The 27,959-nt window shown below is 39.5% G+C and overlaps 1 protein-coding gene across 1 annotated transcript in view; it reads left to right on the top strand.

Moving 5' to 3' along the window:
* The first annotated feature begins 204 nt into the window (after nt 1–204).
* The window catches only part of casz1 (castor zinc finger 1), a 54,291-nt gene continuing 26,536 nt past the window's right edge, over nt 205–27,959 (top strand). The window contains 4 exon segments of the mRNA XM_058762774.1: nt 205–2,636; nt 18,679–19,248; nt 24,429–25,281; nt 26,193–26,258. Of these exon segments, the coding sequence (XP_058618757.1) occupies nt 2,558–2,636; nt 18,679–19,248; nt 24,429–25,281; nt 26,193–26,258 (1,568 nt within the window). The 5' untranslated portion in view covers nt 205–2,557.

Genomic DNA, 27,959 nt, shown 5'->3' on the forward strand with positions numbered 1-27,959 from the left:
TATTTCAGGGGTAGTGAATCGGAAAGCCATTTGTTGGTGACCTTCCTGAGGGGCCCCCTGGTACAGGGCAAGATGGAGGCAGTGTGGCAGGGCAAGCTGAGTTATGGCATATTTGTGTTTTTATAGTGGCTGAGGGAATGGAGATGGGGAGGAGGGCAGGGGGCTGTCAGAGAGAGGGGGGGACGTGCCGTGGGGCTGCGATGGGGGCAGTGTGTGTGTGTGTTGCTGTAGGGTCGGGGTTGCTCATGCTAGAAAGAGAGAGAGAGAGAGAGAGAGAGAGAAGGAGAGACTTGCAGATCTGGCTGTATTTACAGATCAGTTGTCAGAAAAGCCATTTAGAGGGAACACGTACGTCCCAGCGCAATGACAGCAGAAGTGCCTGTTAAAAAGAAAAAGACAAGAAAAACAGACACTGATGGAGAGAGCGAGTGCCGTGATCTGAGGTCGTCGACTAAATAACTTGCTTTTGTATGAAATACAGTCAGAAGATACTTACACCGCTTTGCTTTTGGAAATAAAGCTACGGGCCCCGAGAGGCTGTGCGTTACAGTAATTTTACCGCAAAATTGCCTCAAACTTTCTTACACGTGCTAAAATCATTCAAGTCTTTTTTCATTCATAAACTTCACAACTACATGCTTATTGTCATTTTACAGTGACTTCGAACGTGGCTCATCCAGTCAGAACTAACCGTTTTGTAAAATACATTTCAAGTTAGCATATTTTCTGTCATCCTTTTTTAATTAGGCTACAAATCAAAAACATATCATGATAGCTGTGTAAAAAGTGACAGAAACTTGTTAAACCTGTCTCAGTCAGTGTTTTGTTTGAAGTATTTATTTTACTGTTTGTTTAATTTCGCTCAAACACTGTCAATTTGCTTTCGTGCTAATGGTATTAGCGGTTGGTCCAGGATAACGTGTCCGGCTGGAACGTTTTTTATTCTACTCACAGCTGTAAGCAAATTAAGCCAAATTGGGACTTTTATAACTTGTTATAGAGAAAAATAGTTTGATGTAAAACTGGAGCATTATTCAATACATTGTGAAACATTGTCTAAGCATTATAGTCATTTGAGTATTGGTTAGCATTATACTATTCTAGTAAAAGGAAAGTTATTATCATAGGAAGTCATTAAAGATTACAAAGACTTTAAAAAAAAAATAATGACATGCTAAGTAATATGCGAAAGCAAATATGGTCAATTCTGATTTCGTGTCAACTTTAACAACACCAGACAAGTTTCCTTATTCAGCAGGTCAATGCTTCTGTGTTGATCAATCAATCTTTGCATGAATGAATTGAGAGGCAACACACAGCACCTCTCGTTTGTATGGAGGAGGGTACAAGTATCCCTAACACACACACACACATGGCTCATCCTCCCATTTGAATCCAGTAGCAGGTCCCTGCTCTCATTCCACATTATTTCCCCTGTTCCGTCGACACACCTCGTATTTAAAGAATGATTGTTTTTTAGCTCACCCTTGAAACCTTCCACTTACCATAATGTGCAGTTTGAGGCTGTCCGGCCTGTGATATTAATTTGAGGCTTAGTCTTAAATTCTTCTGTCTGAGTGACTCGTCTCAGAGAGAGAGAGAGGGCTGTCATTAGATGTGACAGAGGGTCCGGGCGGGCAACAACCCCAGCATTAATACTGCAATGTGAAAAGTGCCCCACAACTAGGAGCAAAACTTGAAATTCCTCGCTGAAGAATAGCCCAAAGCCGTCAAATCTGGCAGACTTGTGTCAATTACTCAGAAAAAAGATTTTTTCCCTCCTTTCTGTTGCCTCTTTTTATATTTTTATTTTTAAATTTGAAAAGAAGTATACATATAAATATGTATTTATTATTTTATATCTATTAGTGTCGCAAAAATTAAATTGCAATAAAATTGCAAAGAATTGCAAAAATAATGATTGTTTTCCAACAGGTTTCCTTTCCCCTAGACTGCTATTGGGTTAGTTGAACAGATAGCCCCACCCCAAACTCATGCCATTGGTTGAGCTAATCAGGCTGGGTTGTAGTCTCAAAAAGTAAAATTTTTATTTAGTTAAAAAAGTGAAAGATTTCCGCTTGTGTGTGGTAACCAGTTTCAGTGGACTGAGAAGAGTTTGTGGCACATTATTACTGTCAGCTGCAGGCACTCACTCTATCGCTCTCTCTCTCTCTCTCTCTCTCTCTCTCTCTCTCTCTCTACGGGTCTCACTTTAACGGCCTGAGCTCACTGTGACTGACCAGTCTAACTTTCTCCGCTCCGTCTCGCTCAGCCTCGTACGGCGGGAGATCAGCTTAAGTGGCCCTTTTTTCTCTCGCTCTCTATCTTTCTTTCTTTCCATCTCACTCTCCTGGGCCTGTTTTTCCACAGTGGCTGTGGGGAGCAGAGGGTGTTGAAGGACCCCTACTGGTAAAGTGGGTAAACACGCGCAGCCCTGACATCTGTGCTGCGAGAGAGAGCGAGAGAGAGAGGGAGAGAGAGAGGGAGAGGAGAAGGGTAGAGTGAGAGAGGGCGAGTGCAGCCCAGCCGTAAAGGCGCACAGGGAGAGAAGAGAAAAATGCCTTGCTTTGTGGAGAGAATTCCTCCAAAGCAGCAGGGAGAGGTGAGACAGAGAGAGGAGGGCTGTCTCCTGCCAGGTAAGACCTGCGCCAGGCGCCACACACACACACACTCACACACACACACACACAGAGAGAGAGAGTGAGAGTGAGAGTGAGAGATGCTGGTGGCTTGAGCACGCTGTGGATAGGGTGGGCGTGAGGGTGTAGAATGACAAAGGCACTCATTACTTTCACTGTGTGTTTTGGTAAAGTAATACCTCACTGTGATGTGATGACTGAATGGAAATATGAAGTTGAGGAGTGATTTTTATTTTTAGGTGTACAAGTGACATTGTGTGTGCTTATTTAGTTTCACGAAAACTAAAACAATTTATTGAATTATTAAATTTATTTAAATTGTTAAATTGTCAAAAATAATGATTTAATTGATTAATTGATTTATTTAGATTTTATTAAAAACTAAAATTATGCAATTCATTTTGTAGTTTTCCAGCTTTTAGAACTTTACAAAAGCAAATATTTCTTTATTGATTAACTGATTTAAATTTAATGTAGAATTAAATACAAACAACAAAAATGCTTGTTTTAGCATTTATAACTTCACAAAGCATTTTTGTATTTTTTAAACTGCTTGCTGGGATTATTAAAATTTTACGGAAAATTAAAAAGAACATTTATGCTTTTTTTCTGCACTTTTCCAAGTTTCACAAAACATATTTTAACATGAATTTAATTTTTATTTATTAATTAACTTATGCTGAATTGAATCCTTAAAAATTATACAATTCTATTTGTAAAATAAAATATTAGATTATTTATAATAGTAACAACAGCTTTTAGACTTCACACGTACACTCCACAGGTGTGAAATATCTCTCAAAGTTCTTAAAATTCAATCATTTATTATTCTGAAGTAAGTGAGTCAAACGTTTAGTCTCCTGTAATTTTTGTTTATATTGGATGTGGATTAGTCACTGTGTACTTTTTTTCTCAAATTGCTGTTCTTAATTACTAGCAAGGCCTCAGCCAGTGATTGCTCAGAATTTCTCAGTTAGATGACAAGTGGTATTATTTGCCCAGCTAAGCGAGTGACTGCCGGTATCGAGCGTGCTCTCACGCGCTTGTTTAGATACAGCTGTTCTGTCAACTGGAGGATTTTCCACAGGGCTTCTGTTTGGAAGATGCGCTCTGTTCCAGCGTTCAATTAGATCTTCCCCTTTTTGTTAAATAAATACAGTGTCTTTAAATCTAAACACACATTTGCATGGAGCTCAGTGCACTGCCAAGGATGCAATGCGCTGTTTCGGGCCTACTGCAGGCCTGAAAAGTGAGGCTGAGAAAGAGAGAGAGAGAGAGAGAGAGGAGGAAGGAAGTTTGTCTCTTTTCCACCCTCTTGTTGATTTGTTTCTATTGCTGATGGAATTGAGCCTTCAGTGAAAGGTGAGGTCACAATTGAATTTGGCTTGCGTTTCCGTGGTGATCTGGCAATGGTTCCGATGTCCCAACGGATTGGTTTGTTTGTTTGTGCGATAGAGAGTCTGTGTGTGTGTGTGTGTGTGTGTGTGTGTGTGTGTTTCCGTGCATAAACACGGGCACGGGAGATTTTACTGAGCAGATATTTCCCCTCTGTTTTCACTCTGAGCTGGGGGAGATTGATGACTGAATTGTTGAGTACATGTTAACAGTAACTGCTGATTTATTGAGATACTTAGAGTAAGTGAGGGTGCACCAACTAAGAGGGGAAGAAAAAGATATAGGCCTTTTAAGTTAATGTAGAAATAGAGCCTTTTTAAGTAATAATTGTGATTACTGGGCGGGGGGCAGGGAGGGATGTGCGGGCGTTCAGCCAGAGGAGAGGTGTATTTGAGCACGCTGTGAAGGAAACGCATTTCACAGACTGAGGAAAGGAATAACGTAGAATTTTTATCAAATTTATAAGAACTTTAATTGGAAGTTCTTGGTTCTTTTTCAAGGCTTGACATGGTACAAGTCTTTAAGTGTACCTTCGTGCAGACATTCCAATGCAATTCCCACTGAAACAGCATGTAATTTTAAAGGAATCAGTTCTTTATTAATTTATACCTCTGTCTCTTGGGAATATTTAGCAACATTCAGCCAGAAGTATTCATGCTCCCTTCTGTGTGATATTCTTCCATCCCTCCATCTCAGCACATGGGCAAAACTTTTGCTTTGAGGGGGAAAAAAAAGGGTCTTGTGTGTGTTTTTTTTTTTTTTAACTACCTTTTAGGCTGAGTGAAATGTTTCCCCAGTTTGCACAGGGATGACTTTATTTCTTAGCAGGGATTTAAACCTACTCAATCCCCCCATAAATACAACCTTCCCCAACAGCATGCCGGCCGTAACTCATTCTCTAACTCTCTTGCTAACTAAACTCATATTGCAGAGAGAGCTTTGTTTGTCTTTGTTTCAGCTCGATCAGATCCGTCACGTCAACAGCTGCCTCTTTCAGATCTCTCGCGCGCCCTCATCAGAGCCATTTTTTCCAGCCATAGAGTTCTGATGGTCGGAATATAGATGGAATTGTGATATTGTGCTTTGCTGGTGGCATTTGTTGATTTCCAGACGTTTTTAAGCACTAGGAAGCTGCTTTTTTGGTAGGACTGTTATCAGCTTGGATAACCAAGAACATTTTCCTGGGCCTTGATAAATTGTGCCTTTTTACACCAACAAGTATGTGGAGCCAGTGTCCAATCTCTCTATATATACAGTTGAAGACAAAAGTTTACATGCACTTTGCAGAATCTGCAAAATGTTAATTATTTTACCAAAATAAGAGGGATCATACAAAATGCATGTTATTTTTTATTTAGTACTGACCTTAATAAGATATTTCAAATAAAAGATGTTTACATAGTCTTGTGAGGACAACCGAGGGACTGATATGCAACTATTACAGAAGGTTCATAGGCTCACTGATGCTCCAGAAGGAAAAACAATGCATTAACTTTTGAACAGGATGAAGATTTGTACATTTTTCTTATTTTGCCTAAATATTACATATATATATATATATATATATATATATATATATATATATATATATATATATATATATATATATAATTTAGTACTGCTCTTCAGATACTTACATGTTTCCCAGAAGACAAAATAAGTTCAATTTAACTTCAAAAAGTTTTCACCCCCCGGCTCTTAATGCATCTTGAAACTATCATGCATATAGTAGTTGCATATGAGTCCCTCAGTTGTCCTCAGTGTGAAAAGATGGATCTCAAAATCATACAAGCATTGTTGGAAAGGGTTCAAATACACAAAAATGCTGGAAAACCAAAGAATTTGTGGGAGCTGAAGGATTTTTCTGAAGAACAGCAGGCAGTTTAACTGTTTAGGACAAACAAGGGACTCATGAAAAACTATCATTAAACAAAAAAAAAAAAAACACAGCTGTGGATCGTTCAGGTAACAACACAGTATTAAAAATCAAGTGTATGTAAACTTTTGAACGGGGTCATTTGTCTTGTGGACTATATGTAAACATATTTTATGTGAAATATCTTATTCAGGTCAGTACTAAATAAACAACAACATGCATTTTGTTCCCTCTTATTTTGGTAAAATGTATGTAAAACTTTTTTCATTTAGATAAATATTTATATATTAACATTTTAATTATTTAAATGTATTTATATTTATATAACTATATAATAATATAATTTTATGTAGCTATTTAAATGCATTTAAATAGTATTTATATATAATTTTAGCATCTTCAAAACATCTCAAAATGGCTAAAAAAAACTTATGTTTATTTATTGAGTTTATGGTATAGCCTTACTGAGTGCCTCAGAAAACCTCTACGAGGGTGCAAAAATTCTTAAGATATTTAGTTAGATTAACATTATCATCATTAAAATGCTAAAAATACCAGGGGTACATATCAGCTCAGACAGAAGGGCCTTCAAATATTGTCTTGGACAAAGGGGGACTCTGGAGTAAAGAAAAAAAACGACATATTGTGCCGATGGAACATTGGACACACATCCTAAAATTTTGTCCTATAAAATTTCTAGCCACAGCAAAGCTGTCTACCTCTATGGTATTAAACAAGGCCTGAAGGTCTAAACATCTCAGTGATTTTAGTCATGCAAATCAAGCAAAACACCTGAAAGCTTGTGAAATCAGTGGGAATTATATTAGAGAGGGTGTTGTGTAAAGTCGGGCGGGATAAATATGTGACTGCGGAGAGCAATTCGAGCTCAGTTGTGGGGTGGAGGAGACAGAATCTCTCTCAGGGCCCCTGATCGGCTGTGATCCGCCTGCTGCTACCTTCTGTTCTCCACTTTTAGTCCCAGCGGCTGCTCTGAACTGACACACACAACTCCTCAACGGGTTTGAAGCCCTATGATGTCCCACCCTCCCCTCCGTTCCACCTTCTTCTGGCGCTTTGCATTTTGTTATATTTGTGTAAAAGCCCAACGCTGAGCGAGATTATAGTCGTGCGGCGGTAGTTCCCTCTCTCTCCTTCTCTGTTCTCGCCGTCCTTCCAGTCCTCTGTTTGATCTCGCTATCATCTCCCCTCTCGTCTTCTGTCTGTTCGACACCTGAGAGCCGATGCTTTAAGAGGACGACGTCTGGAAAAATGTACAGCGGCAGGCCATCGACTCTGATAAAGGCGGTAAACAAGATGAAAAACAAAAGCCCACAGCAACGGTTTGAATAAAAGACCTACCTGTTACAGCGTCCATTAAGCGTTATTCCTTGCAGTGGTAAGACAGCTGAAGCCCTCCACATGCCCAGTGTTAATATTAGTTTGGTTGAAGAGAGTCCATAAGCTGATCAGTGGGGAGAGGCGCTCTGTACGCCTCAGGCAGTGCCAGGCCTTGCGTTTGGCTCCCGCTCAGAGGATTGATGTCTGGGAGTCAGTGGGGGCTCCACTGTACCTTTATTACTCATCAGCTGGGTACCAAACTAATTTGATAAAGCGCCACTTAATACACCAAACACACACACATACTGTGACCGTGCCTGGCACGCCATCAAGTGTGTCAGGCCGCCCAGCAAAAAAGCCGGGACATCATGTAAACATGGCATATTATTATTTTTTGGATTATTTTTCAGTAAGAAATTACATGAGCTGGACTCGAACTTGCACTAAAACTCAACATGTCAGAGCATGCACTAACTAAGCATGCTTTTTTTGTACATTACCATATATGTATAGAATTAATATCAATGTGTGTAGTTTTACTGTAAATTACTGTAAAATTGATCAAAAATAATTTATTCTTAAATAAATTAAATTCTTTTGTATTAAAAACTATAAATTACCTCATACTTTTCTATAATAATTATATTACCATGTGTTTTAATGAAAATCTGTTTGATATTTAATAATTATTAGTTTAAATATATATAATTTTTTTTATTAAGTTTATTTTTTCTTAAAGTCACCTTGCAGAAGTGAAAACTGTAAAGTGACATTTCCAAAACTCCTGTTAAACATCACATTTAATTATCATTTATAGTTTTATATATTTTATAATTTTATAATAATAATATACTATAATATTTTATTGTATTCTCATCTTATAAGGCCTGAGACTGTAATTTTTTGTGTAAATTTCAAGCAGATATCCAGAAGTCCCTTAATTCTCTTTTATATTTCTGTATATTTACATCTAATGATGTTATAATAATACAATATTTTAATATATAATATTTTATTAAATTATGTATTAAATTATGATTTTCTTCATCTCATAAAGCCTGAAACATCATTTTTTTGTGATTTTTTTATAACTATATAGTGCATAGCTCCGACAGAGAAAATGTGTATTTCTGTAACAAAATGATTGACACACATATATGGGAGAAAGATAAACATTCTAGAAACTGTAGCAGAATGAGGCAGAGGAAGAGAAAAGAAGAGAGAGGAAGAGATTGGTTTGGTAATTACTAACTGTGTGCCCAGGCAGTGGAGGACAGTGTGTGAGTGTGTGTAGGCCCTGGTGCTCTGATAATGAAGGGTTACTGTTGCAGATCTGACAGCGTTAATCTCCACATCGTCCTCGCCTGGTATTTACCCTGCTGGGGAAAGAGCGGCAAGCCCACCTGACAACACAGTTTACCCACAGCCAGACACCTCAGGCTCACACACACACACACACACACACGCTGCACCGGGATCAGTTTCAGCAGCCATCCTTATCTCAAAGACAAACCACAAAAGAAACCAAAAAAATTACAGGAAACATGGAGGGGGGGAAACTTTTTCTTCACCTTTTTGTCAGTCTTTCCCTTTCATCTTCTCTTCCTCCCATTTGAAGTTTATGAAGTACTGTTTAAGCATTACAGAGGTGCAGACAGAGGAATATGAATATGCATCGCACCATATGGTTGCACTTGCTCTGGGACTAGGTGTGTCCAGAAGGTAGAACCACGTTAATGCATTATTCTCCCCTCAAATGATCAGGCTCGTAGTGCCACAGCAAACCACGGCCAAGTGTGCATGGGCCGTGCTGGCTTTGAATGATGTGGTCATGCAACTGTCCATCCTGGATGAGTGAAAAAGGAGAAAGACAGAGAGAGAGTGAGCCGTGCTGTTTTTTATTTTATTTATTTTATTTTTTTTTTGAGTTCAAATGCAAAAACCCTGACAGAGCTGTGATTAAAAGTGATATTTCTGACACGTTAGGATGCACACAGGAAGTAACCTTCTCCAAAGCCTTCATTATTAGATGCATGACAGACCTGAATATTTATAAAATATGCTTTAATAATTGATAACAGCAATCTGCTACGGTAATTCATCAGATTTGCACTTCAACAGAGTATCCGTTTTCATTTTAAAATAATAATAAGTCAAATGCTAATGCAGGTGAAATGCAAAATTGCGACCCGTGTGTGGCTGAAGCTCTAAATGCATTTGTGCCATTTTTAGTGCATTGGAAAAACAACGGTGTGTTAATGATATTGCCCTCACTGCTCGTTTAGAAACTGTTATCAATGTCTGTGATCATTTGTGCACCGCTCGTTTTGTTGTGCACTGAGCTGTTGTGCTGTTTACTTGTGTAGCTTCCGTTTGAGGGCACATCACATCTAAAAAATCAGGAAACCAGCCTGTTTTAGTGTAGAATACACAAGAAGCTGATGTGGTTTTATCAAAAGCATATTCTTTGTTTGAGTCAGTATGCAATACTTCCTCTTGTTCTTTGACCAAAATAGCACACACACACATACACATACACATACACATACACATACACACACTCACCTTTTGTAAAGCTTCTACTCATGATGATTTCAAAAAGAGCAGCCACAGCCTTTTTTTTTTTCTCACAAGTGTATCGGTTTGCTTTTGTACGCAGGTATGAAATGTTCTCACTTTCGAACTTGAGTTTGTGTGTTCTTGCAAAAAATGCTAAAAGCATTTGCCATCTTTGAAAACGACTCTTGTATTTGCAGCATCGCTATGAAATATATATATATATATATATATATATATATATACTACAGCTGAAACCAGTCAAAAGTTTGCATGTTAAATACATTAAATGTCCAGCACTCATGGAGAAGCCATAAGTGATGTTGGCAGTCTAATGCTTCAAATAAATTCATTAATAATAAATACATAAATAATTAACCAAATGTATAAATCAAATATTATGTTTGCAAAGAATTTCATATGTAGCTACAATTTGTTTTTGTCTATAAAACTTTGAAAACTGATTTTCTATTATTTTTAATGTTATAAAAATATTTTAAAAAAATTGTAGTGTGAAACATTTTACTGACGCTGTGCATATTCATTACGTGTTGTAGATCTGACTGTCTTATTATCTTACAGTAAGTGCTTTGTTCATATTGTTTGTGTTTTTTTTTAACCAACGCATATTGAAGCTTCATGACTCTCACAGAATGATTCAGATGTTTCAGTCTTGTCAACTGACCGCATTTCACTGTAACAAAGCCTAGATTAAAAGAGTTCAGGTTTGTTTTAAAGAGGTATTGTTGCAGAAGGGAACTTGGAGAACTAAAAGAGTCTGAACCTGAGAAGTTCAAGGGACACCTGCAAATTGTTCCTCTGTGCATAAAAAAAAAAGGAAAAAAAAAAATCAGAGTCTGTGAAGCAGAGCAAATGTTTTAATGGTGGCCAGGGATCGAAGCTGTCAGCAAGGCTTCCTGTCTGGAAATGTAGTTTTTTTGACTTAATGTCACCTCCTTTTCTCGTTTCTGAAGATGTGCACCGGGAACTACAACGTGCAACAAAATGCGAGCAGAATTTCAGAAATTTGCTCCAAAAACATTAAATGTGTCAAAATTCCAGTATCTTAAAAAATGAATATTAAAGGGTAACTTGGAATTAAATTAAACAATCTACAAGCAGGATTTTTTTTTTTTTTTAAAGAAAAAAATGAACTTCTAAAAGATTATTTGTTTTCTCAAAAGAGAAAGACTGTACATTTTAAATAAATGAAGAAACAAATACAATGTAATACTTATTATTATATAGCATTATTATTATTTATTTATTTACTATATATATATATATATATATATATATATATACACACACACACCTTTTAAATTATTTATTTTAAATTATTGAAAATGTACAGTCTTTTTTCTGGCCTTCTTATTTGATGGCATCCTGCACAACAGATTTTAGTCCGATCAAATGCCTTCTCTTCTGCAATTGATTGGCATGTAGCAAATCATGGTTCATGACTGTGACATTTAAACTAATTATATATTTAAAAAAGATGTCCTGCCAAAACTTTCAGTTTCAACACAGAAACATAAACGACATTCGATGAGCACTTTAAATGTTCTTCCTTCTTTACTAACTTACCCGGAGGCTTTACTGCACAGCTAATTAATTAATTATTATTATTTTTTTAACAGCAAAGTGTCTTAAAGCCTGTCAAAATGTCTTAAGAGTCTTGTTAAAGAAGTGCCACAACTCATTTCTCTTTAATGAAATTCATATGCTGGTGAGAGGAGGCATGTCTAAACATCTAAACAGGTTGCTTTTTAGGTTTCACACTGAGGTTATCTGAAAGGGCCCTCCTTGATTGACGTTATCCGGCTTGACAGCGCTTCATATCAAGGTTAACCTGACGTTCGAAGGCCCGAGAGGGAAAGAGGCAGAGGAAAACAGAAGAAAAAGTCAGACGTCGTCCGGGTCCTGCTCCTCTCTGCCACTCTTTCCCTCTCTCTCACACGGCAGGTGGAGGTTTCTGCACTCTTAATTGATAACTAATCGAGCGGCGTGTGCTGTGTTTCCCCCGGAGGACGGCCCTAATGGTGGCTTGGCTTACTCAGCAGCGCAGCTCCGGAACCACTAAATTAAATATATCCCCACAGATAATGACTCTGAGTGACAGACTCCGGTCTGGGCGGCTCCAGTGGCCACCAACCTCTCGTTGTGCCCTTGCGCTGGAGGAACTAGAGTAGCCCACCCCCTTCTGCGTCCGCTCGCCTCCCCAATGCCCCACGCTAACCACGGCTCCTCGTGACAAAAATACATCTCAAGCAGTTAATCTGTGCAGATATCAGCTCAAGTGCCCTTCAGTGGCACTGGGAACCTCTCCTCATAACCTTGATTCCTGTCAAACTCTCGCTTTGCACACTGGCTGCCCCTCAAACATGGCAGCTCGGTCAATTAACCCCGTGTGCCAGGGTCCGCTTCAATCAAACATCCACCCAACGGGTGATGAGACCATCGTGTACTATTTTTAAAAGTAAAAATCTTATTTTACAGTAGGCCCTCTACGACCATTGCTGTTTTTAAAGAGTTTGTTCAACCAAAAATGAAAATTCTGTCATTATGTACTCAGCCTCATGTGACTTGCTTTTCTTTTATTCAGCTAAGATCATTAAATTGATCGAAATAAATTCTGTTCTTTTGACTTTCTAGTCATCAAAGAATCCTTAAAAAATATATCAGTTTCCACAAAAATATTAAGCAGCACAATTGTTTTCAACATTGATAATAATAATAAGAAATGTTTCTTGAGCAGTAAATTAGCATATTAGAATAATTTCTGAAGGCTGCTGAAAATTCAGCTTTGCCATCACAAGAATAAATTAAAATAGTAAATTTTGTATTGTAAATATTTTTACAATACATTTCAAAAAACATATTATTACTGATTTCACTGTATTTTGACCACATAAATACAGCCTTGGTGAGCAGAAGAGATTTCTTCCAAAAACATAAAAAAATTAATAAAAAAACTTTGTGACCACAGACTTTTTTTAGTCCATTCAATAGGGGTCCAGTGACTTTACACGTAAAGAAGGAAGAAAGAAAGTCATGCAGGTTTGAAACATTATGCTGAGTAAATTATGACCGGATTTTCATTTGTGAACGAATCAGACCCATTCTTCAGAAAACACTGTGCCAGCTGTGAGACAGGCTTCCTTCATGAGCGTCATCAGGGCACGTGCAGAGCCGTTCGGATCACCTCAGATTTGACTTTTCCCTATTCCAGCCCTTCTGTCCTCAGGGGACGTCTTAAATGCTTTGTCTTGTAATTAGGCTTCAGGGATGTATTTGTTCTCAGAATTGAAGGGTTGCTGCCTAACTGCGCTGCTTAAACAAAATATTTCCTTTTCCGTCTGTGCGTCAAAATATGCATCTGCCATTTTCTGTCCATTGTCCTCAGCGGCAAGTATGTGCGTGCCTTTTTTTCTCCACGGCTTGTTTGTTTTTGTTACCTGCAACGGGATGTAACTGAATTATTGTATGTGGCAGAAGGTTTCAGAAAAAAAGAGAGAGGGAGAAGTCAAAGTAGGTCCTTCAAGGTCAGTCCAAAGACAGCATGCAACATGCAAGGTCACATTCCAGACTAAAAGCAATAAGTGCTTTATTGATGGGAAAAAAACACACACTGCAAGCAAGCAGATGTGCAACGGACTGATTAATAATACAACAGATTTGAGTGTGTGTGTACTTGTGTGCATGCCCTCTGCATTCATATTTTGCTTCTCCAAAAAAAAAAAAAAAAAACTTTAAAGTCAGGAAAAAAAGAAAAACTCATGAGCATAATTGTTTTGTCCGGATGTGTATCTCCCACTAAAAAATTGATCCCTGCATGGGAATCTGAAAAATCCATTAGAGTCCATCAGACAAAAAACGACAGAATGATAGAGTGTGTATGAGTATGAGCAGTTTATAAAACCCCATCATAGTTTTGCCATTAATGCACATGTCAGCAGACATATTATTTTCGGCACAACTTCTTAATGCAACAACTTGCTTTTAGATATCAGATATTGCCGAAGTGTCACATTACAAAACTAAGAGCAAAAGCAAAACTATTAAAACAAGTATCATAGAGATGCGGAATGCATGGTTTCTCCTAACCTGGTGCAGTTCTGAGAAGCTTTTTATTTGTTTAGTCATATTTGCCCTCATTTACAGTACACTACAAACCTGGTAAACCTGCCCTGTGAGCACCGATCCTCCCCTCTCATACTGAGATACCAAACAAACCTGTTTAAAACCTCAAATAACCATCTTTTACCTTCTAATTCTCTTTCTTTCACCTCTTTTTTCTTTATGCTTCACCTCAGCCTCTCCTTCCATCTTTTTCCACTTTAAGCGGCAGTTGGGAATGGCATTGTTTTTAATCATCAGAACCCAGAAATTATTATTATCGCCTCTGACGCGGCAATTAAAACTTCAGGTCAGAGGCACAACGAGCGGTGATCAGCAGCGAAGCTGAGAAGTTTTAATTAGACGATCAGAACCATTAATGCACAAAAAAAGGTGTGCGCTGGGAAATTAACGTGAACGTCTTAATCAGGGTTACCGACTCCGAAGAGGAGTCAAGTGAACAGAGAGCAAAAAACAAATCATTTCCGCACCACTGGGACAAAACTCAATTAAATATGCATGCAGAAAATGGAAATTCGGAGCATCAGCACAGACCGTTGGAAAAAATACGGCAAATTCCATAGACGGGGTCGCAGACCTGCTTATTGTTATTCTTGTGTAATAAAATCGAAAGAGAGGCCAGATGCTGGGGAACAGAGTGTGTGGAGAACAGGTCCGATGCTGACTTTTCCGCTCCCCTTCCCTCTGAGCGGTGGGGGACACAAACTCCTTCCTGCAAGCTGTAAATTAGCAAAATAAAAACAGAGGGGATTATTTCAGCATATGTGTGTGTCCGAGCTTTAGTAGGTGAGGAAATACCTGGGAACCTGGCTCCATCTTGTTGGAGTTGCAGGACCTAATGAGAAAGCACCAAGGAAGGGGCAGAAACAGCAACTGTTCTCATTTCTTGGTTAATTTGACATTTACTTCATTAAGTTGCGTTTGCAGAAGCCCCTGACAGTCAGCGGTCCTAGATCCTCAACCTGAAAAAAAAGAAAGAAAAGTAATTCATACACATTCCAGGTCAGTAAATCTGTCAAAAGGATTATAATATCAGAATAAAGCTTTTAAAAGTCAGGACTGAAAGAAACTGCTCTGACAGGAGGATCTTTAAATAATGAAAAATAATCCAACGCTGTCCAGGCCTGTTGCATTAATGAATGCTCCGTATTATCAGGGTTTTGTCCTTGCATTAGTCAACGTATTTTAAAAGTCTGCTTGAAATCAGACAGGGCAGATCAGAGTGTTAGATCACCGCTAAGTCGAGGGATTCGGGTTTAGCCAAGTAAACAGAGTTTGTTTCTAAAACAATCGCTGCAGTGGATGCCAGGTGAGAAGGAGTATGTCATATCCCAGCTTTAGCGTGCATACGCTTCCTGTCAGAACGAGAGCGAGAGAGAGAGAGAGAGAGGGAAGAACAGGACACGCCAATCTAGGCAGTCATTAACAGCCACTTCCTCACTCTGGTGGGCTGATTGCAGTCAGCACACGTTCGTACAAATAATGCACTTCCAACGGCATTATTAGGATTTGAAACACCACTTGATTGGGCATGATATCATTCCGGCACATAAACAGAAGCTCCGCATTAAACGAGACACGCAGGGCCTGGAGAGCCACGTTCAAGGCAGCTTTTCTGTCATTCCCGGCGTCCTCCGCCTCACGCTTCTGAAAAGAAACAGGGCTTGTGGGGCCTTTGATGTGCGAGCAGATAAAAAGAAGAAGCTCTCTCACTCTTATTGTTGAATCTGTTTAGAATAGTTTCTTGACTTTTTCGCAAAGGTTTTCTCCTTATACAGTAAAAGCATTACGCCAATTCCAGCTCTGCACTATTTCCAGTAAAAAAATATTGTCAGCATTACAATAAACAGGGCCTCTTAAAGAAAACAAGCTTTTGCTGTGATCATCCCCACCGTTCGTTTATTATTCAGCGCTGACAGGCGTCTTCGAGGGCCTGAAATAATAGCGTTTCGCCAAAACACGTTTGGACGCATCAAATCAATGAGGTTTGCTGTTTGTTACACCTATTTTTCTTAACGTGAGTGCCGGTCCCCAGAGTGGTGGGAGGGATCCCAGAGGAGAAGCTGTTCTTTTATCTGCGTCCCTACTGATTTTATCGCACTGCATGCTATCATGAACACAAACGACTTGGAGTAAACAGCGGTGTTACCATAGCGATCTCCATTGTTGGTCAGAGCCGAGGCATATCTATTGCCGGGCATGTATTTAATGCAGCAGCTACTAACTGGTTTACCGTGATCATTTTTTGAGCTCCGGAGAGTCTCATTAGTGCCCTGATCCTCTCTCATTTAAAACGTCAGATCTCATCTCTAGACAAAGATGTCTTTCAAGTGCACAGCCTTATTTTTTGTAAAAGTGCTAAATTTTTTTTTCCGTATTATTTATTTCCTATAATGTATCATATTCATTAATGTAATATTTAGCATATTTAATATACATACATGAATATGATTCAGTTTAGAAATAATTGGTTTTTATAGAATTTTTCCTGTTAAAAGTTTTCTATTCATTTTTTTATGTGTGTGTGTATAATTATTTATTTTTTAGAATATTTCTTTTTAATTAAAAATTTTACAGCTGTTTGTATATCTTTGAACTGAATTATTTGCATTATTTACAGTTCCTTATAAAATTACTGATCAAATTTTTATTTGCATTTGCCACATGGCGAGTGCTAATTTTAGATGCTGGGTGTTGACCATGGGTGTTTTGATTGTTAAAAAGAAAAAAAAAGAAATGCACATAAATTATGGGTAATGGAACGAGATCGCTTCTCAGGGGTCATTTCCTACAAGGAAAAGCGAGATTGCAATGCAAAGGAAATCACTAGTTAAAGCGTGAAATACTGAGCAGGGTAAACAGTGAATGACCTTTACTGTTACGCCCAAATGACCTCAATCTTCCTTTGGAGGTGTTCTGAAAAAATACTTCAGAATTTATGTTTCCACTTCCTAATAGTTTTTGCAGCTGATATTTTTTTCTTTTTTCTTTTTTGGGTTCAAAATTGCCATCCTCAACTGGATGACCTCTTCAACCCGGGCCTTGCAATTGTCTAAAGTAAAAATGAGCACATCTGAGGCATTTAGATGCATGCAGTGCAGGGCAGAGCGTGCATAATTCCTCAGCTCATTGTTTCAGAGAGGAAGTGTTGAGTGTAAATACAGTAACTGAGAAAGCATGTGCTGGGGGCCACAGGGTGCACATCTAGTATGTAACAGGCTTACCTCGAGTCCCTTCAAAAGCTCATTATGCCAAAAAAAAAAAAGACATTTAGATTTCAATTTTACACACTTTCCCATCAAAAACGATGTGATGTGATTTCTTGTTAAAGCATCCATTCGAACCAAACCAGTTTTTGTATTGACAGCTTCATGTGATGTTTAGAAATAGCTCATCTCAACGCAGCGTCTAACTACCAGCTAAAGCGTTCCACAGACCGTTATACGTCCCGCAGGTTTCCCATTCTTTATTTACTGCATGATAAACATCTAACGTTACGAGCGGGCTCGATTTTAAGCCTGGAAAACCTATTAAAAGTGAACTTTGCTAAATCTTTGCATCAGATTTGTGGCGAAAGGGTGACTTAGCAGTGAGAGAATTCTGCCCTTAAAAAGGCATCTCTGGATATGGACGGACCCAGAACAGCTGCAGGGGGGAGTTGACAGGGATAGATATTATAGATAGCACATTGGGGTGAAATAGCAAATGACCAGGCCCATGCGGAATCTTCACATGCAGATTTTCGTAGAATTATTGGAACATTGAACCGTGGAAATTCATGCTGCTGTAAACTGGAAATGCTCTCGTTCTGCAGCAGGTAAAATGGAATGAACCGTGTGCGAATGATCAGTTCCATTACACTCTCAACTGTCTATATTCAAGGGGGATGCACAGGAAGTGTGTACTGTATATCTGACTCTCAAACCACTGTTTTGATCTCTTAAATGTCTACTGAAATGAGAATAGCTGTTTATGTGGTAAAAAAGAAAAACAACTGTTGGTGTGGTGGTCTTCTGAACTGTATGAGCAGGTTTAGGGGCTGACGGCGAATTTGAGTGACAGTTGTAGAGACTAAAGCAGGTTGAGCAAAGAGAGGTGATGTGAGGTGAGGGGATGGCAGCTACTTTTTTCTCTCTGTGTTTGTCTCTTTTATGCTTTCTTTCTCTTTCTTTCTGCTTCCAGATGTACTTTCTTATAGTCTTCCTTGCTCTCGTCCCTGCGCTGTCAGAGTTGAGGCTCACATTGGCAGGACGCTGGGCCTCTTTAGGTGAAGAGAGTCTTCAGTCAGTGTCAGGCTGTTTCTGTTCTGCTGTCATGTTCAGGATTAAATCTCATCGTAGTGGTGGCTTGACACACTGTTGGGGGTCTGATTGCGATCTAGTTTTTCTTCTCGGTTTTTGGAAGAGATATTTCTCTCTTTCCCTTTCTCACCCTCTCTTATAAAGTAGGTGTGAATTACATCTGCAACTTACAGACACGCATGTGAGGTTTTCTTCATAATTCTCTATTGTTCTAGAAAAGGAGTGCCAGTGTGTATCTAAGAGTAACAGCAAACAAAAACTTAGTTAAAATGCGCTTAGTTAAACAGGTTTGTGGTTTTTTGCGAGAGGCATTGTGGTTAGCTTGATGCAGTGAAGAATGGCGCAGCCATTATCAGTGAGTAAACAACTTCCATAAATCTTGTTTTTAACCACTAAAATGTTCTTTCTTCTTTCTTTCTTTTTTCGTCAACAGCTGAGAGGAGTTTATGCACTGAAAAGACCTCAGGAAAATCCACGATGGCCGCCAAAAGGAAAGGTGGCCTAAAGCTGAATGCGATCTGTGCCAAGCTTAGCAAGCAGGTGGTGTATGACGGCAGTTCCCAGAATGCAGAGGGAGACTCAGATTTAGTGGACAACAGCGAGCGGGGCAGCTTGCACTATGATGAGGGCGACAGGCCTGAAAGCGACTTCCCAGAGGGCCTGACCCTGGGCCAGAGCCTTGAGGAGGACCAGAAACGGCGCGAGGCCATTGAGAAGTGGGTGAATGGCGAGTATGCTGACGATCCACAGTCTTTAGACAGGGGCGAGCACAGGGGACTCAAACCCAACAATGGAGACGATTGTCCCCCTGAAGGCGTCTATATGGTACAGCCCAAAGGCTGCAGCGATGAAGAAGACAACGCAGAAGAAGCTGACACCATGCCCGGCTCCCATGAGGGCAGTTATCATGAGGACAGGGACTCGGAGGGCAGCCCACACAAGGACGACAGCTACCACCCCACCACTGAAGCCCCTCCTCGCCAAGCCCCCTTCTCCTCACCAGGTATCACCTCTTTCTTTTAGGATGATGTCATTAGTTGCATAAGTATTTGTGTGTTACATTTTCACACACATTTTTGTATGTTTGTGTTCAATATCAGCATTTTGACAGCATCTCAAACTGTAGACATACAAATATAACTTGAGGGTCCCCTGATGCACAAGCTCTCATACTGGGATGAAGAGACTTCTGTCTGAGATCTTCTTTATAAATAAATAAAAAAAAGATCTTTCTAAATGAAATCTAGATAGAGATGGATAGATAACAATAAAATGGTGTTAAATTGATTAATATGATGATAAAATAAAACAAAATACAAAATAAAATTTTTTTTATTATTCTTTGCATCTCAAAACATTTACATTTTAGATGCTGTCAGTATGTTGATTTTGTGCATTTCAGCATCTAAAAAAACATGCAGATCTACACTTGACGTACAGGACAAATACCTGTGAATACTATTAATATCACATTGTTCAGTATTTTTCTCTGTGTAGCCAAAACAAAGTGTGCATAAGCAAGATAAAATCTCTCCTCAAAGGCTTGCCGGCTCAGTTTTCACAGGTCTTACTTTACCTGTGTGCTTTGCAAGCATAATTACAGTGACACTTTGACAGGGCCACAGCTACACAAGTGCAGTTCTAGGAAAGTGAAATCTATAACATGAAAGAGTAACTGTTGTCATACTGTATAGAAACAATCTGCATTGGGGAAAACGGCAACTAAAAGAAGAAATTAATTTTTAGAAGAGGCTTATAGAGACTGCCGCGTATGTGTGTAGCAGCCGAGGGGCCAAGAGTGCTGGCAGGCCGGCTAAGCTTCATATTACACCCAGGATTACACTCTGACTCTTTGATTTTCTATAAGCTCACAAAACGTAGCTACCACCCGGACCCAATTACATAGTAGACCAGCTCTGCCAAGACTTCAGGTCTCTATCAGTTCAGGAGATTAAATCCTAGAGATTCAGAAAAATAAAGTCTTAAGTATAACGAGTGGCCTTTAAATCAGTATGGAATGAAACGAAGACTGCATTTACTTCTGTGTTTGCAAGACAGTCATCTAGATAACATGAGGCACTCGCTGCCATCCTTCACAAAGTGAAAACAAGCAAGCAAAATCTGCAGAAACCTTAAAACCTCTGTGAACTTTCACCTCTGACAATCTCAGGAAGACTGCAGTACTCGATAAAGGTACAACAAGACAGAAACTATGCTAGATAACAACAGGAGATAAGAGATATCACGTTGTTTAAAAGATGTTTCTTTTATCAGATAGCTACCGAAATCAGGTTAAGCTGGTGCTTTTTTGTTAAATGCTTTCTTCTTTCAGTTTTTCCTTCTGCTTCATGTTTTTTTTTCTTTTCATTCTTACGGTAGAAGCACCTATATGCTTGTGGCCTCTATCACAGAAGTAGGACCAAGAGTTTCTCAGAAAATCGAGTATTTTCCGGCAAACATGAGTGCTTTGTGGTTTTAATCAGTCATTTTGTGTTTATTTCATGGTCATAAAGAAAGCTGTCTGTAAATATGTGTTTGTGTTGTACACCTTTGCTTTCATTGAGCTCCGGCTGCTTCTGCATCTCAAAATGAAGAAAAAGCGTTTGAAGACTGCAGTGAGCAGACATTAGTCACCACTCTTGTCTTGAGTTGTTTTTCCCTCCTCTCTCTCTTTGTTGATTGTAACTAGGGCATCTATACTGCCATGTTACTGAGCGGCTCACAATTAAAATATTTTTTCTTCCCTCGTGCTGCTGTCTTTCAAAGGCTGATGCGGAGCGCACATAATTATGCATATAAACATAGTGGCTTAATTATCTCTCACAACATCAGTGACAATGTAATTAACAAACATCGCAAGATCAATGAGAGAAACTGCGACCTTCAAAACATTTAACTCCTCACATCAGGGGACTGAGCAGAATCCCTATCAGCATAAAATCACAGAATGCCTTTCCCATAACAGTCAAATGCATGCCATGCTTCCCAACCAGGCTAGGCAATAGATCATGTAAAAATATCAGTGCATAAAATATTAGATATATTAAATAATGTTTTTTTTTCACTCATAGTTTTTTGAAGTATATAATTTAATTTTAATAAATAAACAAATACATTTTAGTATATAATATTTTTCACTTCAGAATAATTTCTAATAGAATTTAATTTTACTTCTAATAATTCTAACCAAAGATGTTTGTTAAAATTCACAATTTAGCCACATTAGCTAGCTAAATAAATTGGCAATCAACAGAAGCTAATATCATCCACTGTTAAAATATTTTTAGGTTTAATGAGTGGTTTCTCGAAATCACAGCAAATTTTATTAGATTTTTTTCTGTAGAGAAATACATGTATGTTTTGAAGTCTACATCTTTCAAAATATAAACGGTTGAGTTGAATCTAAAACTGAACGAGTTTAGTTAAAAATCAGCATCAGAAATGTCCGTTTGAGAGCAGTGACAGTGTTGTCAGTGGACCCTTGATAAGTCCATATATATATATATATATATATATATATATATATATATATATATATAGATCCTTACATGTATGTCTTTATCATCACCACCTCTGGAGTGCATGAAGACAGATGGCCATATTTGGTCAACAGAAAGGAGATATAATGCCCATTTGTTATCACACCACGGAGGGAAAAATGTACCTTAATTGCCTCAAACGTAGACAAGGGCTTTGTCACAGGCTGGAATTTGCCAGTATGAAGTGGTGAGATTAGGAGCACTTCTTTTTGTACTCTCCAGTGACATGAGGAAGAGAGAGAGAGAGAGTTGGGAGTTCAGCCAGGCAAATCGTACCTTTCCCCCAAAGCCATGGCTTTCCAACCACATGCACATGACATCATTTGGAGCGTGTGAGATAAGGATGAGGGGGAAAACTCATTTACATGCTGTTTTAAAAGGTTATCTCCTCTTAGGTCCTGGCATAATGTGTGCAGTTTAAGTCCAATCATTCTCCTGACACTGATAGTCTATTAAACGCATACAGAGCCGCCCACTGGCATGCTAGACTTCTCGTCCTGTCTACTGTTACCACCTGCTACTACTGTTGCCACAGCTATTACTTTTCCTGTGTGTAGTACAACCGACATCTCTTCTAATACCAACAGATTGATCTCAAAATGACAGTTCACTCAAAAATGAAAAGTGTTAAATAGAAAATTGACCTGAAAATTGGCATTTTGTCGTCGTCCGGTCACTTTCATGTTGTTCTAAACCTGTTTTTTCTTTGTCCATGGAACATAAAATATCTTCTGAATAACTGAATAAAAAATCATACAGGTTTGGAACAACATGAGTGGATTATTTTTGTGAACTATCTCTTTAACGGTACAGTGGCTGCATATCATACAGATGACTTTTGACACTAATAATAATGCTAATGATAGACAATAACACTCAGAGACAGAGAGGGGATTTCTGTCAGAAAATGAAGGGAGTTTCCCAACTGTTTGAAAAAAGGTACAGATGGAATATGTCCAATTACCCAAAGCAGGAGTGTCTTTGATTGCTGCCCTTGGAAAATGTTCAGGGACAGAGATTAAAGAGTCGTTCCTGACTTTAAAGCTGTGTAAAATCACATGACCCAACAAAACCCCTCTAAGCAGTCATGACCTATACAAAAATACAGTCACTGGATGCCAAATTTATGACCGAAGCCTTGCTCTGCCAAACTGAAGTTCTGGAGATAAGTACAGTAGCACTAAATATCCTTCAGTAAGTAATAATAGCTCATTATTTTTACAGTTAGTGTTTTATTTGTGGCTGATTCAGCAGTGATTAAATTGAGGCTAATTAACAATAAATGAGTGTACTTTGTCAAAATGTAGTCAAAATAGCAGGCGCTTTGGTGTCTAATGACTTTTTAAAGCATTAGAGGCACACAGATCTCATCTGGCTATAGCTTTCAGTGCATTTTCTGATCATTTTATATGTATATTAAAATATATCCAATACACTTATCTACAATAAATAAATAATTTTATTAATATTAATATATAATTTTATATATATTTTTTATTAAAAAAAAAAAAATTCTTAATCTAATTCATTTTGTTGCATTCTGTGTGTCGTACTGCAGATGGCTGTTTTTGTGATCAATACAATTTTAAAAAGTTATACATATATACCTTTCACACCTTGAGTCATTTTCAGTTCCTTTTTTGTACCCTGTTTGGTAAGCATGACAGTAATACTCCAAGGCAGCAATGAATTGAGAAAACGAGTAGATGTGGAGACCTGTAAGGACTGTCATGAAGCTCTAATCTTTAAACTTGAGATTAAATGATGTGCTCAAACACACTAGAAGCTGCTAAAATGATGCATGGCAAAGCGTAGGGAGTTTCCTCTCAAATATCTGATACATTTCTCTTAAATTTTTCATGCCCTTTCGATCTCCCAGATCACTTTTCATACTGATGTTGCACGGCTAGGACTAGCCCCAATGCAGCAATGGAAATTTGGGGATTATTTTACATGCTGAGAAGGAGATGTGAAAAGCATGGGCGAGAGACCGATTTAGCAATAACATAGAAATATGAGACCAAAGCTGAAATATTTTAGTATTAATTACCATGACCGTGGCTAATGTTACCTCTAACCATCTCATTTGCCCAGCAATGAAAAAGGCAATCAAATAAATGGAAAAAAGGTCTGGCGGAGGGCAGGGGTCCTGGCAGGGTGGAGAGGGAGTTTATCTGACACCTCTGTGAAGTTGTCATTTGGAGCCGTGTTCTTGTACCAGGGTAGCTCTCCTGACAGACAAACTGAGACAAGATGAGATTTTTTGCATTCATCTGCTGTGGTAAACACTATATCAGAGCCAAGAACTAAGTGCACCGGTGCCAGAGGGGTTTGTGTCCCTTTCTCGCTCACACAGTTGCACAAACAGGCTCTGAAAGAACAGTAATTTGGCCTTTATAAGGGCTGGTTAAGCAGCAAGGGAAGCTTTCAACCCAAATTGTCTCCTTTTGACTGGCTATCTGACCTCCCTCCAGACCTATATAAAAGTTAATGTTACAGAATTAATTTCACTATACTGCAATTAAACTACACCTTCACCTCATTCTGTCCATCTTATTAGGCTTTGCTATTTTATTTTATTTTGTATTATTTTATTTGTGTTAGATAAAAGAAAATCTAAGTACTTTTTTTGTATTTCGTATAGGAGAGGCCTCCGCACTAACTGATTTCGCCGCCAACACCATGAATGAGTTCTTACACATGTTCGGCTATGAAGACCAGCAGGGTCGGGATGAGCTGGCCAAGAAGATTAGCTTTGAAAAACTGAAAGCAGCTACCTCAGATCCCTCCTCCCTGAGCAGCGAGGAGGCCACCCGTCGAGCTCGCTTCTCCAAGTACGAGGAGTACATCCGCAAGCTGAAGGCCGGGGAGACCCTGCACACCAAGCCCGAAGAGCTCAATTCCAAAATGGAGAAGAGCACTGCCCTCATCCAGCCGGCCCTCGCAGGGTCAGATGCTCAGATATTTCCACCTGGAATGGACCACAAACAAAGCTTGCTCCACCCACCCCCAACCAATCCATCACACATCCAGAACCTGGCGTCCCGTGCCTCCAAGTACGATTACTTTATCCAGAAGCTGAAGATGGGCGAGAGTCTCAGACAGCAGAACGGCAATTCCTACAAGCGGCCCTCCAAGTACGACTTGGAGAACGTCAAGTTCCTGCACCTCTATAAGCCCGGGGAGGGCAACCCTGACATGGGCGGTGCCATTGCATTTAAGACCGGCAAGGTCGGCAGGCCGTCAAAGTACGATATACGAAACATTCAGAAGCTCATCCCTGGGAAGGTTGATCCTCCAATGATGCCGAGCGTTCTCCCAGCTACGTCAGGAACCCCAGGAACACCAGTCATCAATACAGCTGCTCCCGCGGGGGTCGTGGGACCTCCCGGTTTGCCCGTAGACCAGGCGGGCCACCTCGGCTTTAACACTGACTTCATGAAGTCCAGCTTCTCCAAGACTGACTCCATCACTACTGGAACCGTCTCCTCAGTCAAGTAAGACAATCTCTGAAAATTGTACTGAACTGTTTAGACATTAAATTGACAGGAAATTACTGTGATTTTCCAATAACCAGTGTTTCAGACTTGTGGGGGTGTCAGAAGACCTCTGTTGGCTTTAAAGTCAGATTTCAAGTTTGTAGGGCCTTGGTTGGCACACTTTCTATGAGTTTTCTTAACCTTATCAATGGTTCAGAACCTTAAGGCTGTTCTCCAGCAGTCCCTGGTCCGTCCAGCAATGTGGCCACATACAGTGATTTGTTGTCAAAACCACCCCTAAAGAGGCAGATTAACCCCAGGTCATCCCCTGCTGGACCTGCTCACGTTTTTAGTCCTGAGTTAGTGCTGCTGAACTGCTGCCACCTTGTATACAAAATGCTTCACGCAGAGTATAATGTGTTACATTATGAATTCCTCCATTTAAGTGCTTATTCAATGAAGGTGGGATGCTAAGTCAAGCGCTGCCACCAAACCCAGACTTCCAAGTAACTGGTAAATCGATGAGAATTGTTTCTGAAACAGGATGTCCTAAAAGCCGTAGTCATCCCTCATACAAGAGCCAGTCAAACAAAATAAAATGCACGCAGCCATTTTCTGGCTTTCTGACACTCGGCACACACCCTCATCTTTGCATTTGTGCTCTCTCCAAAAACACACATAAATAATTTATGCATTCAAAAACATTTTTTTCCCTCTGTGCTTTCATTGTTGGGAGGCCATGAATCAAAGCGCGTATATATACCTCCCTGATTCATTCCCAAACCAAATCGCTACTCCATCGAAGAAAATGTATATTGATAGCCCAAACTTTGAAATGGCTCATAAGTAAATACTGCGTCAGTTTGTTTTTATTACTGATGGAATGCATACCATTAATCCTTTTCTCTTTTTTTTTCGTGCTATGATAGGAATGGCCTTCCTCCCGAGAAACCTGCCACAGAGGATGTCAATGTGTACCAGAAATATATCGCCAGGTATGCAAATCCTTACCCTTACAAAACTTCACGACAACATTCTTTAATCGAGGACATATTTTACACTTTAATAAAGTAGGACGTAGATTTGCGAAAATACACTTTCTGTGCGGACGATAAATTACGTGTAAGCACGCCAGGTTTATGGACTAAGGAAAATTAATTGAATTAAAGGCTGGAAAGTGAGTAATTTTTTCCCCCAGTGTCAGTTTCCCTGCCAGCGCTGAAGCCGAACTCTGTAAAATCTTGAGCAAACAGCATGAAATGTTTGTGAAAACATCGGACGCATTAGACTGCCCTGCGTGTGCCCGTGTGTCATCGGGCATGACTGCACAGATAGTTGAGGCTTTCATTTCTAATATCTGCACTTCAAATGAAGATACTGAATCAACTAAATGACAGGCACTCGCGACTGCAGACAAAGCACGGAGATAGATGCAGCGCACTCCAATATCGGCTTCTGTTTCCTTTTGTCGCGCCAGTAGAAAGGTGATTATCATTTGTTTATTTATTCTAGCCTTAAAGAGAGAAAAAGGCGCGTTTCAAAAGGCAAAGTGGCTTTGGCGTTAATGATTACTCTCCCAAGCCGTAACATGAAGGCCACAAATCAAAGCCCTGGCACTAACAGACACACACACATCCTTGTGCACACACAAAAACCCTCCTTGGACTGATTACATTTTGCAAGAAGATTTAATTAAGGAATTTTTAATGAGGCTTCTGCTGGCACTGCCAAGAACTGTTTTGATATTTGCACTGCATAATGCATAAAATTTGTCTAAACATCTCGGCAGTTGATGCGCGGGGAGGCAGTAGATAAGCCCAGATACAGTTTCAATTTCCGTGTTGGGAAAAAAAGAAAGGAAAGAGAGGAGGGGAAAAAAGAAAAATGAGGACTCATAAAAAGGGCAAATGCAGCCTGGTGTATTGGGGGGTTGTTGAAGGATTGGGGGGTGGGGGTGGGGGGGAATCATCCACGCTAATGAGAGAACAGTCGTGCTAAAAAGCAGCTTTGTAAACTTGTCTACACCCACCTTCCCCCCCACAAAAGGGGAAAAAGTTCTTTATCTCCTCACGCTGCCGCGGTTTGATGTTTAAAGAGCTTCCCTGGTAGTGTTTAGTCACTGTTTCCCTCCTAAATGCTTTTATGTACCCACCATTGCACCAAACTTTGATCGGCGTGTCTCTATTGTAACGGGAGATGTGCGGCAATCTCTGTATCGTGGCGATATTAATATTTAATCCGCCGCTGAATAGCAGCGTGGCCCATTAGCCCCCTGACGCGGCAAGTGGGAATTGTCCAGAGGCAAAGTGATACAGCCGGGGTGGGCTGCCATCCCAGGGGGCTTCTGTGTACACAGGACCCGGGAATGTTTGAGTGCGACGCAGAGGGGCTGCTAATGGTGGGTGAGTTTAACACGTGCATCTGTGCTGGTGCGACTGTGTGATATACCATACCGTAGCCTGTGCTCTTATCTCTTTTCTAAAAGAGTTTGTTCACCCAAAAATAAAAATTCTGCTCCCATTTATTCACCTTCATGTCATTCCAAACCTTCTGTGGAACAAAAAAAAGGAGACATTTTAAACATTATACTGGCCACTATTTTTCCCCATACAGTCTCTGTGAATGGGGACTGAGGCTTTTAAGCTTCATGAAAATATATTATAAAAATGGACCATACGACTATATTTTTTTAGTTT

The sequence above is a fragment of the Onychostoma macrolepis genome, chromosome 23 (genome assembly GCF_012432095.1).
Source record: "Onychostoma macrolepis isolate SWU-2019 chromosome 23, ASM1243209v1, whole genome shotgun sequence".
Taxonomy (NCBI): Eukaryota; Metazoa; Chordata; class Actinopteri; order Cypriniformes; family Cyprinidae; genus Onychostoma; species Onychostoma macrolepis.